At 58.2% G+C, this 15,586-nt stretch overlaps 2 protein-coding genes across 2 annotated transcripts; one reads left to right on the forward strand and one right to left on the reverse strand.

The window, feature by feature from the left end:
- Positions 1–4: 4 nt before the first annotated feature.
- On the forward strand, positions 5–7,662 carry LOC136114123 (putative Kunitz-type serine protease inhibitor). The gene is made up of 7 exons (XM_071800822.1): positions 5–172; positions 1,844–1,900; positions 3,166–3,336; positions 4,576–4,623; positions 4,714–6,104; positions 7,251–7,298; positions 7,453–7,662. The coding sequence occupies exons 1-5, from the start codon at positions 64–66 to the stop codon at positions 4,881–4,883; spliced, it is 555 nt and encodes a 184-aa protein (XP_071656923.1). The 5' UTR covers positions 5–63; the 3' UTR covers positions 4,884–6,104; positions 7,251–7,298; positions 7,453–7,662.
- Positions 7,663–9,519: 1,857 nt separating this feature from the next.
- YIF1B (Yip1 interacting factor homolog B, membrane trafficking protein) lies at positions 9,520–13,768 on the reverse strand. The gene is made up of 8 exons (XM_065859413.2): positions 13,669–13,768; positions 13,352–13,587; positions 13,156–13,260; positions 12,997–13,075; positions 11,300–11,357; positions 10,067–10,222; positions 9,902–9,995; positions 9,520–9,810 (listed from the first exon to the last, which is right to left on the reverse strand). Exons 1-8 carry the CDS (start codon positions 13,694–13,696, stop codon positions 9,655–9,657), a joined length of 912 nt encoding a protein of 303 aa, XP_065715485.2. The 5' UTR covers positions 13,697–13,768; the 3' UTR covers positions 9,520–9,654.
- Positions 13,769–15,586: the final 1,818 nt, after the last annotated feature.

A 15,586-nucleotide genomic window follows, 5' to 3' on the forward strand; every position in this document is an offset into this window, starting at 1 on the left:
GGGCGGGGTCGCACCTGTGTGACGCCACGGGGCGCACCTGTGTGACGTAGAGCGGCGGCGGCCATGGCGCCCGGGCTGCTCCTCCCGCTGCTGCTTTCACTGCTTTTCCTCCATTTCCCCGGAGCCGCCGCCACCGCCACCGCACCCGGGCCCAACGGGCCCCCCCCGCTCGGTAACGACCGCAACGGGCCCCGGGAGGGGGGGAGGGGGGAAATGGGGGGGGGCGGTGTTTGGGGGTGTCTGGGGAGGGGGACGGAGCCTGTAGGGTCGTGACCTTTGGGGGGGGCACAATTTGCGGGGGGGGCTCCTGGGGGGGGTGTTGGGTTTTGGGGGCCCTGGGGGGTCACGACCCCCGCAAAACCCTCAGAGCCCCCCCGCAAAGTGGAGACACCCCCAAACCCTCCCCCCCCCAAATTGGGGAACCTCCCAAAAGGTCACGACCCCCCCAAACCCCCCCAGGGACCCCCAGACCCCCCCATCGAAGTGGGGACCTCCCCCAAAGGTCACGACCTCCCCCAGGGTCCCCCCAAACCCCCTCCCAAATTGGGGACTCCCCCCACCCCAGAGGTCACGACCCCCCCAGGGTCCCCCAAAGCACCCCAGGGACCCCCAGACCTCCCCTTAAAGTGGGGACCCCCCCCCAGGGCCCCCCAAACCCCCCCCTCCCAGGGACCCGCAGACCCCCCCCCAAATTGGGGACCCCCCAAAGGTCACAACCACCTCAGAACCCCCCCCAAAACACTCAGAGCCCCCCCAAATTGGGGACCCCCCCCAAAGGTCATGACCCCCCCAGGGCCCCCCAAACCCCCCCAAATGTCACGACCCCCCCCAGGGCTCCCCAAATCATTCAGGGACCCCCAGACCCCCCATCAAATTGGGGACCCCCCCCAAACATCACGACGCCCTCAGGGCCCCCCAAATCCCCCCCAAATTGGGGGACACCCCCCCCCAAAGGTCACGGCCCCCCCCAGGGACCCCCAGACCCCCCCCCCAAATTGGGGACCCCCACAAAGGTCACGACCCTCCCCAGGGTCCCCCAACCCCCCCCAAATTGGGGACCCCCCCCCAAATGTCACGACCGCCCCAGTGCCCCCCAAACCACACCAGGGACCCCCAGGCCCCCCCTAAATTGGGGACCCTCCAAAGGTCAAAACTCCCTCAGAACCACCCCCCCCAAAACACTCAGAGCCCCCCCAAATTGGGGACCCCCCCCAAAGGTCACGACCCCCCCAGGGCTCCCCAAACCACCCCAGGGACCCCCAGACCCCCATCAAATTGGGGACCCCCCCCAAACATCACGACCCCCTCAGGGCCCCCCAAATCCCTCCCAAATTGGAGACACCCCCCCCCGCAAAGGTCACGACCCCTCCCCAGGGTCCCCCAACCCCCTCCCAAATTGGGGACCCCCCCAAATATCACGACCCCCCAGTGCCCCCCAAACCACCCCAGAGACCCCCAGCCCCCCTCCTCAAAGTGGGGACCCCCAAACCCCCCCCAAATTGGGGATCCCCCCCAAAAAAGGTCACAAAACCCCCCCAGGGCCCCCCAAATGCCCCCCAGGGACCCCCAGACCCCCCCCCCCTCCCCAAATTGGGGACCCCCCCCAATGTCATGACCCCCCCCCCTCAAATTAGGGTTGGGGGGGGGGCATTAAACCCATTATTTTAGCCAATAATCCCATTTTTTTCCCCATTAAATTGGGTTCATTTGATATTTTGGGGCCAAAACCCCAAAGAAACCCAAAATTCAGATTATTATTAATTTTTATTAATTATTTTGCCCCCCCCCCGCCCCCAAAAAACAACCAAAATGGGTCATTTTGGGCGGTTTTGATCATTTTCAGCCCCGAAGCCGCCACAGCACCAAATGGAGCCACTGGATGCCGACCCCGCGTATGCAGGTAAACCCCCCAAATACCCCCCGATCATTAATTAACCCCCTTTCCTAATTAATTAACCCCTCCTCTAATTAATTAACACTCTCCTCTAATTGATTAACCCTCTCTTCTAATTAATTAACCCCTCTCTTCATTAATTAACCCCCCCAATTAATGATTTAACCCCTCCGGAGTGCTGCACGTTCCGCCGCTGTGATGAAACAAACCTGCTGCGAATTCCTTACCCTAATTAATTAATTAACCCATTTTCTAATCAATTAACCCATTCTCTAATTGATTAACCCTCTCCTCTAATCAATGAACCCCTCTCCTAATTAATTAACCCCCCACTTAATTAATTAACCCCCAGAGTAACGCCGCACACCAATGGGTCCACGCCATGTTCTGACATTGGTTTATATCACGACGAACCAAACCTACCACGAAATCCCTGCTAATCATTAATTAACACCCTCCCCTAACTAATTAACCCCTCCCCTAATTAAATAAACCCTCCCTTAATTATTTAACCCGTAATTAATTAATTATCTCCCCAATTAATTAATTAACCCCCCAGAGTACTGATGGGTCCACGCCACTTTCCGCCGTTGATTTTATGTCGCGACGAACCAAACCTGCCACAAATTCCCCGCTAATCATTAATTAACCCTCTCCTCTCATTAATTAACACCCTCCCCTAATGAATTAACCCCTTCCATAATTAATTAACCCCCTAATTAATTAACTAACCACCATAGAGCACTGCAGTGCACCGATGGGTCCGCGCTGCATTCCGCCATTGGTTTTATGTCGCGACGAACCAAACCTACCACAAATTCGCTGCTAATCATTAATTAACCATCTCCTCTCATTAATTAACACCCTCCCCTAATGAATTAACCCCTTCCCTAATGAATTATCCCCCCAATTAATTAATTATCCCCCCAATAAATTAATTAACCCCCAGAGTACCAATGGGTCCATGCCACATTCCGCCATTGGTTTTATGTCGCGACGAACCAAACCTACCACAAATTCCCTGCTAATCATTAATTAACCCTCTCCTCTCATTAATAAACACCCTCCCCTAACAAATTAACCCTTTCCCTAATTAATTAACCATCCCATTAATTAATTAATCCCCCCCAAGCACCACGAGGGGTGATGGGTCCACCCCACGTTGCTTTCATATCGTGACGAACCAAACCTACCGCGTATCCCCCCCCAATCACTAATTGACCCTCAACCCTAATTAACCACCCCCCTAATTAACGAATTCCCCCTCCCAGAGTACTGCCGGGCACCACGGGTCACCGGCCCCTGCCGCGCCGCCTTCCGCCGCTGGTTTTACGTCCCCGCCAACCAAACCTGCCGCGAATTCACCTACGGCGGCTGCCGCGGCAACAAGAACAATTACCTGAACGAGGAGGAGTGTTGGAGCCGCTGCGGCCCCAAGCCAGGTGAGACGGGCGCCGTCTTCTTCCTCAGGTGACTCTGGCGCCATTTGGAGCCCTAGAGGTGATTTTGGCGCCATTTTCTGAGGTGATTCTGGCGCCATTTTGAGCCCTGAGGTGATTTTGGCGCCATTTTCTGAGGTGATTCTGGCGCCATTTTGTTCCCTGAGATGATTTTGACACCATTTTGACCCTGAGGTGATTTTGACGCCATTTTGTTCCCTGAGGTGATTTTGGTGCCATTTTGTTCCCTGAGGTGATTTTGGTGCCATTTTGACCCTGAGGTGATTCTGGTGCCATTTTGAGCCCTGAGGTGATTCTGGCGCCATTTGAGCCCTGAGGTGATTCTGGCGCCATTTTCTGGGTGATTTTGGCGCCATTTTGATCCCTGAGGTGATTTTGGCGCCATTTTGAGCCCTGAGGTGATTTTGGCGCCATTTTGAGCCCTGAGGTGATTCTGGCGCCATTTTGTCTCTGAGGTGATTCAGGCGCTGCCATTTTGAGGCAGTTTGGGGGTCGCTCTGTTTATCGATAATTCCCACATCAGTCACTTTTTGTACATTTTCTTCCATTATATCATGAAATCGAGGCTAAAACTCCCCAAGGTGCTTCTCTTGGAGCCACCATTTGGGACCCTGAGGTGATTCTGGCGCCATTTTGAGCGCTGAGGTGATTCAGGTGCCGCCATTTTGAGGCAGTTTGGGGGTCGCTCTGTTTATCGATAATTCCCACATCAGTCACTTTTTGTACATTTTCTTCCATTATATCATGAAATTGAGGGTAAAACTCCCCAAATTGGTTCTCCTGGAGCCGCCATTTTGACCCTGAGGTGATTCTGGCGCCATTTTGACCCTGAGGTGATTTTGGGCCATTTTGACCCCTGAGGTGATTTTGGGCCATTTTGAGCCCTGAGGTGATTCTGGCGCCATTTTGACCCCTGAGGTGATTGTGGCGCCATTTTGACCCTGAGGTGATTCTGGCGCCATTTTGAGCCATGAGGTGATTTTGGCGCCATTTTGACCCTGAGGTGATTCTGGTGCCATTTTGACCCTGAGGTGATTCTGGCGCCATTTTGAGCCCTGAGGTGATTCTGGCGCCATTTTGACCCTGAGGTGATTCTGGCGCCATTTTGAGCCCTGAGGTGATTTGGCGCCATTTTCTGCCAACACCCTTGGGGCCACTTTCCAGGGGGGACACCACCAACCTCCCCCTCCCCCCCATTTCCCCCATTTCCCCCCATTTCAGACGACGCCGACGGCACCGATTGGCGCGGCGGTTTCTTCTCCACCAAAGGTAACCCCCCCCCCCCCAAAACCTCATCATTAGCGCTCATTATCCCTTTGCCACAAGCATGGGGACACTAACGAGGTCCTGTAACCACAGCCTTGGCGCTTGGCGTCCTCTTGGCCATCTTGGCCGCCATCTTGTTCGGCTACATCACCGACGTCGCCATCAAAACGTGCAGGAGAAAGACAGAAGCGCCGGGAACGGGGGCCATTTGGAGCCCCCCCGATGACAAGGAGTATTTGATGAGCAACGTCTACACCCTCTGAAGGGGATAAACCCCCTTTTTTTAACCATTTCCCCCCAAAAATGAACCTCCCCCCCTCCCCACAAAATGGTTTTTTCCGGTGCGTTTTGAGCACCCGCTTTTGGTCTTTATAGAATTTTTGTGTCTCTTTTCGCTGCGATTTTTTACATCTTTTTGTAGAAAAATTAAAGGGGGGGGGAATAATTATTTAGCAACACCCCCCCCCCTCAAAAAATAACCCGAGACCCCCCCAAAAAATGAACAAATTGGGGGGATTTTACCCCCTTTTTCCTCCCTTTTCCCGCCCCTTATTGAGGAGGCAGGACTGGTGATTTTTAGAGGGGGTTTGGGTAATTTTGGGGGGGGTCTTAATGATTTTGGGGGGGGTCTTAATGATTTTGGGGGGGTCTTAATGATCTGTGGTTGGTCTTGATGATTTTTAAGGGTGCGCGGGGGGGGATTTGATTAATTATTGTGTCGAATCAATGGGAATCGAGGGGTTAACGATGAATTTTTGGGGTTTTTTTTTATACATTTGAGGGAAATTTTTGTGCCGGAATAAAGGGAAATTCACACAAATTGGGTCAAATTTGGGGGGAGACCCCGAAAATGCTGGGGGGGGGCATAAAATGGTGATTAAGTGGGACGTGGGACCCCCCCACACACACCATGGAATGGGCTCTTCCTGAATAGGCTGGGACACTAAACCTGGATGAGACCATTTTATTGGTGGGGGGTGGGACTGGGACCCCCCCCCCAATGAAATGGGCTCTTCCTGATAGCACTGGGATGCTATAAATGCGGATGAGACCATTTTATTGGGGGGGGGGGGGTGGTCCCAAAATGGGGATTTTTGTGAAAATGTTTTTTTTGTGTGTGTGTGTGTCCCCCAAAATGCTCGTTTAGGAGGTACCCCCCCCAATATGAAAAATTGGGGTGGGTTAATTAGGGCTGTCAGGGGGAAATTGGGGTGTTGGAGGGGGTAAAGGTCACAAATGCCCCTATATTGTTGGGGGAACCCTGAACTTTGCGTCGTGTCCCCCCCCCGGAAATATTTGCCCCCCCCTCCACCATGAGGTGCCACCCAGGGCAAAGTGCGGCCCCTCCCTCCTGCCCCGCCCCCTCCCGCACCCACAAAACCCGGGGGGGGCACCCGGTTGACGCCGCAGTTCCGTGTGTCCCCCCCACTGTGACCATGGACAAGCCGAAGCACCCGCCGCCGCCACCGGGCAAGAAGCACCAGGTAAGGGACCCCCCCAAAACTGACACCCCCCCCCACACTTCCCTGGGACCCCCCCAGACTTGGGACCCCCCCCAAAACCTTCCCCCCACCTCCCTGGGACCCCCCCAGACTTGGGACCCCCCCAAAACCTTCCCACCCCCCTCCCCACCTTCCTGGGACCCCCCCAAACCTTCCCCCCCGCCTTCAAATTTACACCCCCTCCCCACCTCCTTGGGACCCCCCCAGACTTGGGACCCCCCCCAAAACCTTCCCGACCGCCCCCCCACCTCCCTGGGACCCCCCCAGACTTGGGAACCCCCAAAACCTTCCCCCTACCTTCCTGGGACCCCCCCCAGACTTGGGACCCCCCCCAAACCTTCCCCCCTCCCACCTCCCTGGGACTCCCCCAAACCTTCCCCCCCCCCCCAAATTTACACCCCCTCCCACCTCCCTGGGACTCCCCCAAACCTTCCCCCCCCCCTCAAATTTACACCCCCTCCCACCTCCCTGGGACCCCCCCAAACCTTCCCCCCCCCCCCCAATTTACACCCCCTCCCCACCTCCCTGGGACCCCCTCTGGCTTTTGGGACGCCCCCCCCCCCCAAACCTTCCCCCCACCCCCCTAAACTTGGGACCCCCCAAAAACTTCCCCCCCTCCCCCAAGCTTGGGACCCCCCCAAAATCTGCACCCCCCCCTCCTCCTCTCTATGACCCCCCCAAACCTCCCCCCCCAGGCTCTGGGAACCCCCCCCCCCCAATTCTGCACACCCCCCCAATAATAAACCGGGGTCCCCCTAAACTTAACTCTCCAGAACCCCCCCAAATCTGCCGCCCCCCCCAACACCCTGGGACCCCCCCCCCTAAAAACCAGGGACCCCCAAATGTACCCCATCCCCTCCTTCCTGGGGACCCCCCAAAAACCTGAGACCCCCCCCAAATGCACCCCCCCACTTTCCTTGGGAAACCCCCTTGGGACCCCCCCCAAAAGCTGGGACCCCCCAATCATTCCCCCCATCCCAAACTGGGGGGGACACCCCAAATCCTGTAGACACCCCTGTGCCCCCCACCCTTTTAAGGGACCCCTCCCCAACCCAAACCCCACTCTGGGACCCCCTATTTTTGGGGGGGGGCACCCCAGACCCCCCCTAATTTGTGTCCCCCCCCCAGGACCGTTCGTCCTCCAGCTCCAGCTCCAGCTCGGACGATGAGCGCAAGGTGAGAACAAAACCCCCCCAAAATGTCCCTAAAATGTCCCAAGACCCCCCCATAATGTCCCCAGACCCCCCCCGCATTGTCCCCTACACCCTTGGGGGGGTCACAACCCCCCATCCCCAAAATTAACCCCCAAATGTCACCCCCCCCCCCCCAGCACCACGACCCCGCGCGCAAGAAAAAGGACAAACCGCCCAAAAAGCCCAAAGAGGAGAAGAAGGACAAGAAATGTCACTAAGGGGGGGGGACAGGAGGTGACAATGGGGTGACCCCCCCCCCCCCTCCACACCCTAAGGGTGTCACCCCCACCCATGGGTGGCACCGCGCCCCCCCCACCCTGACAATAAAGATTCGTCACCGGCGCAAAGTCCGTGGGTGTCACTGGGTGGGGGTGGGGGGGGGGGGTGACGCCCTGGGGTGACCCCCCCGTGACCCGGGATGTGACGCAAATTGGGGGGGGGGACACACCTCAAAATGGGGTGGTTTAACCCCCCCCCGCCCGGACTTGAAAATGAAAGCGCCCCCCCTCCAAAAATGGAACATTCCCCCCCCCCCCAGATGGGACAAACCACTCAAAAATGGGACAAACCCCCCCCCCAAAAAATGGGATAAACCCCCCCAAGATTGGGACACCCCCCCCCCCCCCAAAATGGGACAAGCCACTTAAAAATGGGACAAACCCCCCTCCCCAAAAATGGGATAAACCCCCTCAAAAATGGGACACCCCTCCCAACAAATGGGACAGACCCCCCACCCCCCCCCAAATGGGACAACCCCCCCTCTCAAAATGGGACAACCCCCCCGAAAAATGGGACAAACCCCCCCAAATGGGACAAACCACTCAAAAATGGGACACCCCTCCCCTCAAAAAAATGGGATGAACCCCCCCCAAGAAAATGGGACAAATCCCCCCAAAAATGGGACACCCCCCCTCAAAAAAATGGGATGAACCCCCCCAAGAAAATGGGACAAATCCCCCCAAAAATGGGACACCCCCCCCCTCAAAAAAAATGGGACAAACCACTCAAAAATGGGACACACAACCCCCCCCCAAAATAATCGGACAAACCCCCCAAAATGGGACAAGCCCCCCCAAAAATGGGACAACCCCCCCCAAGAATGGGACAAACCACCCAACAAATGGGGGACACCCCCTTCCCCCCCCAAAAAAAAATGGGACAAACCACTCAAAGAATGGGACAAAGCCCCAAGAAAATGGGACAAAAGCACCCCCCCCAAAAAAAAAATGGGACAGCCCCCCCACCCAAAAATGGTACAAACCACTCAAAGAATGGGACACCCCCACCCCCCAAAAATGGGACAAAACCCCCCCAAAAATGGGACACCCACCCCCCCAAATGGGGCAACCCCCCCCCCCAAAAAATGGGACAAACCCCTCAAAGAATGGGACACCCCCCCCCACTCAAAAATGGGACAACCCCCTCCAGCAAAATGGGACAAACCACTCAAAAAATGGGATGCACCCCCCCCCCAAAAAATGGGACAAACCCCCCTGAAAAATAGGGGTGACTCCCCCCCCCAAAAAGGGGTAAACCCCCCCCCCCAAAATGGGGTAACCCCCCCCAAAATGGGGTAAACCCCCCCCAAAATGGGGCAACCCCCAAAAACCACAACACAGACACCACCAACTTGGATTTTATTGAAGCGACCAAGCACAAAAATGGGGGGTTTGGGGGTAAAATATGGGGTTGGGGTGTATTTTGGGGTGCAGGGGGTTAATTGGGGGGGTGGAGGAGAATTTGGGGTGCGGGGGGGTCCCCAAAACCTGTTCCCCCCCCCCCCCCCCCCCAAAAGCACTTGGTGCTGCAGCACAAGCGACACAACTGGACATTGAGGGACGTCCCCCTGTAAATGGCTCAAAAATGGGTAAAACCCCCCCAAAAAATCACGGTGACCCCCCCAAAATATTGGGGTGACCCCCCCCCCAAAGTGTCCCCCCCAAAAAATGGGGTAAAACCCTAAAAATAAGGTGAAACCCCCCCCAAAATGCGACACGAACTCAAAGCCCAAGTGACCCTGGGATGTGGAGGGATCCCCCATTAAAATGGGGGTAAAACCCCCCAAAAACACAACAACCCCCCCCAAAATGTTGTGGTAGCCCCCCAAAAATATTGGGGTGACACCCCCCAACGTACCCCCCACCCAAAATGTTGTAACCCCCCCCCCAAAAATACAGGTGAACATCCCCAAACACCACGCCGCGGACGCCACAAATCGGTGTTTATTGAACGCAAATCGGGTGTAAATTCCGGGGTGCGGGTGTCAAATTTGGGGTTCGGGTGTAAAACCTGGGGTGCGGGGCGGGGGGGGGGAATAATTCGGGGTGTGTCCCCCCCCCTCACCGCAACAGGTGATACGTCAACCAATACATGAAGAGCGGTTGTGCGGCCGCGATGGCCACGGTCAGGTACATCCGCAGCTGGTTTTTGGCACCCCGCACCAACACCCCCTCGGCCGCCGCTTCCGCCAGGAGCTTCAACCGCAACGTCCGGATCTGGTAGGGGGGGGGACGACAAAATTAACACTCGTGACGCCCCCCTTTATGATAAAACCCCCCAAATTTGGTGGAAAACGTATGGTTTTACCATAAAGACAAAGATGCTGAGGCAACACCAGCTCAACACCGCGTAGTAGCCGGTGTGGCCGAAGACGAGCCCGGCGATGAGGCCGATGATCATCCTACAATCGCAGTGATTTAGGGGTGTCCCCCCCTTAAATTACCCCCCCCCCACCCCAAAATGTCACCTCACCCCACGTATTTATATCCGGCGAAGGCCACCAGGTCGATGGGGGTGAGGTCGGTGGTGACGGTGACAACGTAGAGGCCGAAGATGATGGTGACGACCTCCAGGAGCAGCCAGGCCAGGGCGGAGCTGGCCTGGAGGCCCAGGCTGTCTGGGGAGAACCTGGGGACACCCCAAATTTGGTGTCACCCCCCCCAATGTCACCCTCCTAAATCTGGTGTCACCCTGATGAAATTTGGTGTCACCCCAACAAGATCTGGTGTCACCCCAACCAGATCTGGTGTCACCCCAAATGTGTCACCCCCAACAAAATTCAGCGTCAACCCAACAGTGTCACCCCAACACAATGTGGTGTCAACCCAATAGTGTCACCCCAACAAAATGTGGTGTCACCCCCACTGAATTTGGTGTCAACCCAACACTGTCACCCCCAATAAAATTTGGTGTCACCCTCCAATAAAACTGTCACCCCCAACTGAATTTGGTGTCAACCCAACACTGTCACCCCCAATAAAATTTGGTGTCACCCCCAATAAAATTTGGTGTCACCCCCCCCAGTGTCACCCCCCTAAATCTGATGTCACCCTGATGAAATTTGGTGTCACCCCAACCAGATCTGGTGTCACCCCCCAACTAAATTTGGTGCCAACCCAAATGTGTCACCCCCAACAAAATGTGGTGTCACCCCAACTGAATTTGGTGTCAACCCAACAGTGTCACCCCCAATAAAATTTGGTGTCACCCTCCAATAAAATTGTCACCCCCAACACAATTTGGTGTCACCCCAATAGTGTCACCCCTAATAAAATTTGGTGTCAACCCGATAGTGTCACCCCAATAAAATTCAGTGTCACCCCCAACAACATTTGGTGTCACCCAGAATAAAATTTGGTGTCACCCCAATAAAATTTGGTGTCACCCCCCACAAAATTTGGTGTCAACCCAATAGTGTCACCCCAACAAAATTTAGTGTCACCCCCAACAAAATTCGGTGTCACCCCCCACAAAATTTGGCGTCAACCCAAATGTGTCACCCCAATAAAATTTAGTGTCACCCCCCACAAAATTTGGTGTCAACCCAATAGTGTCACCCCAATACAATTTGGTGTCACCCCAACAAAATTCAGTGTCACCCCGAACAAAATTTGGTGTCACCTCCCAGAGAATTAAAGGGGAGGTGTTGACCCCCCCTTAAGGACCCTCCCCTCTTTTTTGTCACCTTTTTGTCCCTTTTGTCACCTGTTTTGGGTGCCGAGCGCCAAACCGGCCACAAGGACATAGGTAATGAAAGCCATGACTGCGGGGGGGACATAAAAGTGTCACTTTTTGGGGACACTGGGGTGGGGGGAGGTCACGGGGGGGTGTTGGGGACAAGGGGGGGGTCCCCAGGGTGGGACTTGGGGGTTTGGGGGGGCTGGAGGTGAAGGGGGGGTCACCAGGGGGACATTTGGGGACAGCAGGGGGTGTCAGGGGACACTGGGGGGGTCCCAGGGGGACACTGGGGACCACGAGGGTCCCCAGGGGCTGGAGGGGGGCGGGGCTGGAGGACACTGGGGGGTCCCAGGGGGACATTGGGGACAAAGTGGGGGGGGTCCCAGGGTGGTACTTGTGGGTTCAGCGGGGACGCTGGGGAGTAGGGGGGTCCCAGGGGGACACTGGGGAGGCTCCATGTTAGCACTTGGGGGTCCCACGGGGGGGACATTGGGGGTCCATGGGGGACTCTGGGGGGGCCCCATGCTGGCACTTGGGGCACCCCTTGAGTGGACATTGGGGATCAGGGGGGACACTGGGGGGGCCCCATGTTGGCACTTGGGGGTCCCATGGTGGGGACATTTGAGACACGAGGAGGTCCCCAAGGATGAGGGGGTGTCCCCAGGGACAAGGGGGTTGCCCCCAAGGACTTGGGGGGTCCCCAAGACCAGGGCAGGGGGTGTCCTGAAGGACAAAGGGGGGGTCCCCAAGGACAAGGGTGAGGTCCCCAAGACCACAGGAGGGTCCCAAGGACACGGGGGTCCCCAAGAAGCAGGGGGAGGGGTGTCCCCAAAGACAAAGGGGGAGGGGTCCCCAAAGGGGGAGGGGTCCTCAAGGACAAAGGGACAGGGGGGGTCCCATGGACTGGGGGTTGGCCCCAAGGACAAGTGGGGGGGGTCCCCAAGGACAAGTCGGGGGGGTCCCCAGGGACAAAGCAGGGGAAGGGTGCCCCCAAAGACAAAGAGGGAGTTCCCCAAAAACAAAGGGGGGGCTTCCCAAGGAGCAGGGGGGGGTCCCACGGACAAGGGGGGGGTTCCCAAGGACAAGGTGGGGGGAGGAAAATTGGGGTGGGGGGCCCCAAGGACAAGGAGCAGGGGGTGGAACCAGGGGCAGGTCCCCAAGGACCAGGGAGGGTGTCCCCAAAGACAAAGAGGGGGTTCCCCAAAAACAAAGGGGGGGCTCCCAAGGACAAGGTGGGGGGGGGGGAAATTGGGGGAAGTCCCTAAGAACAGGGAGCGGGGGGGGGGGGAACCAGGGGCAGGTCCCCAAGGACCACGGGGGGTGTCCCCAAAGACAAGGCAGGGGGGTCCCCACCCAAGGAGCAGGGGGGTATCCTCAAGGACCAGGGCGGGGTGCCCCCAAAGACTAAGTGGGGGGGTCCCCAAGGAGCAGAGGGGTGTCCCAAAGGACAAAGAGGGGGGTGTCCCCAAAGACAAAGGGGGGGTTCCCCAAGGATGGGAGGGGGGTGTCCCCAAGGAGCAGGGGAGGATCCCTAAGACCAGGGAGGGGTGTCCCCAGGGACAAAGTGGGGGGGGTGTCCCCAGGAACAAAGTGGGGGGGGTGTCCCCAGGAACAAAGTGGGGGGCTCCCCAAGGAGCAGGGGGGGGTCCCAAAGACCAAGGGGTGTCCCCAAGACCGGGGGGGGTCCCTAAGGACAGAATGGGGGTCCCCAAGGTGCGACATACCCGGGATATAAAGATCGGGGGCGTTCACATCGAACCGGGGGGCGACCGGCGCGTCCTGTTGGTACCGAACCTGCCAGTCCTGTTTGGGGGGGAAGGGGGGTGGTGACACCGTTAGGGACCCCCCCATGTCCCCCCCAGTGTCCCCATCCCCCCTTTTACCTGATGCACGAAGGGAAACACGAGCAGCCCCAATTTCTTCCCCACGTAGACGGTGTCCACGGCGAAATAATATTTGAGCCTCCCCACCGGGATGAAGCGGTTTATCTGGGGGGGGGGGGGGGCGTTAAAACCCCCTCAGACCCCCGGTAACCGGGGTCCCCCCCCCCCATTTCACCGGCTCCCCCGTTTCACTCACGTTGCGATCCACCATATCGAGGCCTTGGGTGGCCAAGGTGCTGCCGTAGGCCACGGCCAGGCTGGAAACGGGGAAAGCGGCTCCCGGGGGGAACGGGGAGGCGGCGGGAGGCGGCGGCGGGGACGCGAACCCACGGCCCGGCTGGGAGCCGCCGCTTCCCGCCGCGCTTGTGTCATCGAAAAGCGGGTGTGGATCCGCCATCCGCGGGGCCGCCGCCGGGACGCGGCGTTTGGGGGCTGCGGGGAGAGGTTGAGAGTCGATTAACGGTATTTAGAGCTATTTAGATGCATTTATAGCCCCGGTGCCGCCGCCATTACGGTGCCGCGTCGTCCCGGCCGCCTCCATCGCCGCTGTGCCGGCTGCCACTTCCGCCGCCGCGTCACGTGGTGCGCTCCCCGCCCCTCTGACTGGCTGGCCCCGCCCCGATGAGCGGAAGTAAGGGGGGGAGCCGTGACGCCGCGCCCTCACGCAAAATGGCGGCGCCTGCCCGGGCCGGGCGTTGCCATGGCAACGGGGGAGGGCTGAGCGGGGCCTGGTGGGCCCAGTGCTGTCACCAGGGCCGTGGTGGCCCCGTGGTGGCCCCAAGGGTGTCCCCAGGACCATGAGGCCCCTGTGGTGTCCCCAGGGATGTCTCCAAGGCTATGGTGTCCCCCGTAATGTCCCCATGGTGTCCCCAGGGCCCCAGTGTCATGGCCATAGGACTGGCCATAGTGTCCCCAGGGCCGTGGTGTCCCCATAGTGTCCCCATGGTGTCCCCAAGGATGTCCTCAGAACCATGAGGTTCCCATGGTGGCCTCAGGACCATAGTGTCCCCAAGGGTGTCCCCATGGTGTCCCCAGGGCCATGGTGTTCACATAGTGTCCCTAAGGATGTCCCCAGGACCATGAGGTCCCCACAGTGTCCCCATGGTGTCCCCAAGGATGTCCCCAGGACCACGAGGTCCCTGTGGTGTCCCCAGGGCTGTTGTGTCCCCATGGTGTCCCCATGGTGTCCCCAGGGCCGTGGTGTTCACATAATGTCCCCAAGGTTGTTCCCAGGGCCATGAGGTCCCCATGGTGTCCCCGTGGTGTTCCCAGGGCCATGGTATTCACATATTGTCCCCAAGGTTGTCCCCAGGGCCACGATGTCCCCATGGTCACAGTGTTCACATAGTGTCCCCAAGGATGTCCCCTGGGCCATGTTGTCCTTGTGGTGTCCCCAGGACCACAGTGTCCCCAAGGGTGTCCCCAGGGCCATGGTGTTCACGTAGTGTCCCTAAGGATGTCCCCAGGACCAGGAGGTCCCCATGGTGTCCCCATGGTGTCCCCAGGGCCATGGTGTTCACATAGTGTCCCCAAGGTTGTCCCCAGGGCCACGATGTCCCCATGGTGTCCCCATGGTGTCCCCAGGGCCACAGTGTTCACATAGTGCCCCCAAGGATGTCCCCAGGGCCATGTTGTCCTTGTGGTGTCCCCAGGACCACAGTGTCCCCAAGGGTGTCCCCAGGGCCATGGTGTTCACGTAGTGTCCCTAAGGATGTCCCCAGGACCATGAGGTCCCCATGGTGTCCCCATGGTGTCCCCAGGGCCATGGTGTTCACATAGTGTCCCCAAGGTTGTCCCCAGGGCCACGATGTCCCCATGGTGTCCCCATGGTGTCCCCAGGGCCACAGTGTTCACATAGTGCCCCCAAGGATGTCCCCTGGGCCATGTTGTCCTTGTGGTGTCCCCAGGACCATAGTGTCCCCAAGGGTGTCCCCAGGGCCATGGTGTTCACATAGTAGCCCTAAGGATGTCCCCAGGACCATGAGGTCCACATGGTGTCCCCATGGTGTCCCTATGGTGTCCCCAGGGCCGTGGTGTTCACATAGTGTCCCTAAGGATGTCCCCAGGACCACGAGGTCCCTGTGGTGTCCCCAGGGCTGTTGTGTCCCCATGGTGTCCCCAGGGTTGTGGTGTTCACATAATGTCCCCAAGGGTGTCCCCAGGGCCATGAGGTCCCCATGGTGTCCCCATGGTGTTCCCAGGGACATGGTATTCACATAATGTCCCCAAGGTTGTCCCCAGGGCCACGATGTCCCCATGGTGTCCCCATGGTGTCCCCATGGTCACAGTGTTCACATAGTGTCCCCAAGGTTGTCCCCAGGGCCACGATGTCCCCATGGTGTCCCCATGGTGTCCCCAGGGCCACAGTGTTCACATAGTGCCCCCAAGGATGTCCCCTGGGCCATGTTGTCCTTGTGGTGTCCCCAGGACC

The sequence above is a fragment of the Patagioenas fasciata genome, chromosome 33, assembly GCF_037038585.1.
Source record: "Patagioenas fasciata isolate bPatFas1 chromosome 33, bPatFas1.hap1, whole genome shotgun sequence".
In the NCBI taxonomy this organism is placed as follows: Eukaryota; Metazoa; Chordata; class Aves; order Columbiformes; family Columbidae; genus Patagioenas; species Patagioenas fasciata.

What these genes read in the sequence shown, in the direction of transcription:
- LOC136114123 (XM_071800822.1), top strand. Translation starts at nt 64, where the DNA reads ATGGCGCCCGGGCTGCTCCTCCCGCTGCTGCTTTCACTGCTTTTCCTC. An exon ending in CAACGGGCCCCCCCCGCTCG is followed by an intron (nt 173 to 1,843) that starts GTAACGACCGCA and finishes GATCATTTTCAG; the next exon opens with CCCCGAAGCCGCCACAGCAC. An exon ending in CGGTTTCTTCTCCACCAAAG is followed by an intron (nt 4,624 to 4,713) that starts GTAACCCCCCCC and finishes CTGTAACCACAG; the next exon opens with CCTTGGCGCTTGGCGTCCTC.
- YIF1B (XM_065859413.2), bottom strand. Translation starts at nt 13,696, where the DNA reads ATGGAGGCGGCCGGGACGACGCGGCACC. An exon ending in GGCCGGGACGACGCGGCACC is followed by an intron (nt 13,588 to 13,668) that starts GTAATGGCGGCG and finishes CTCTCCCCGCAG; the next exon opens with CCCCCAAACGCCGCGTCCCG. An exon ending in GCGCTCGGCACCCAAAACAG is followed by an intron (nt 10,223 to 11,299) that starts GTGACAAAAGGG and finishes GGGTGTCCCCAG; the next exon opens with GTTCTCCCCAGACAGCCTGG.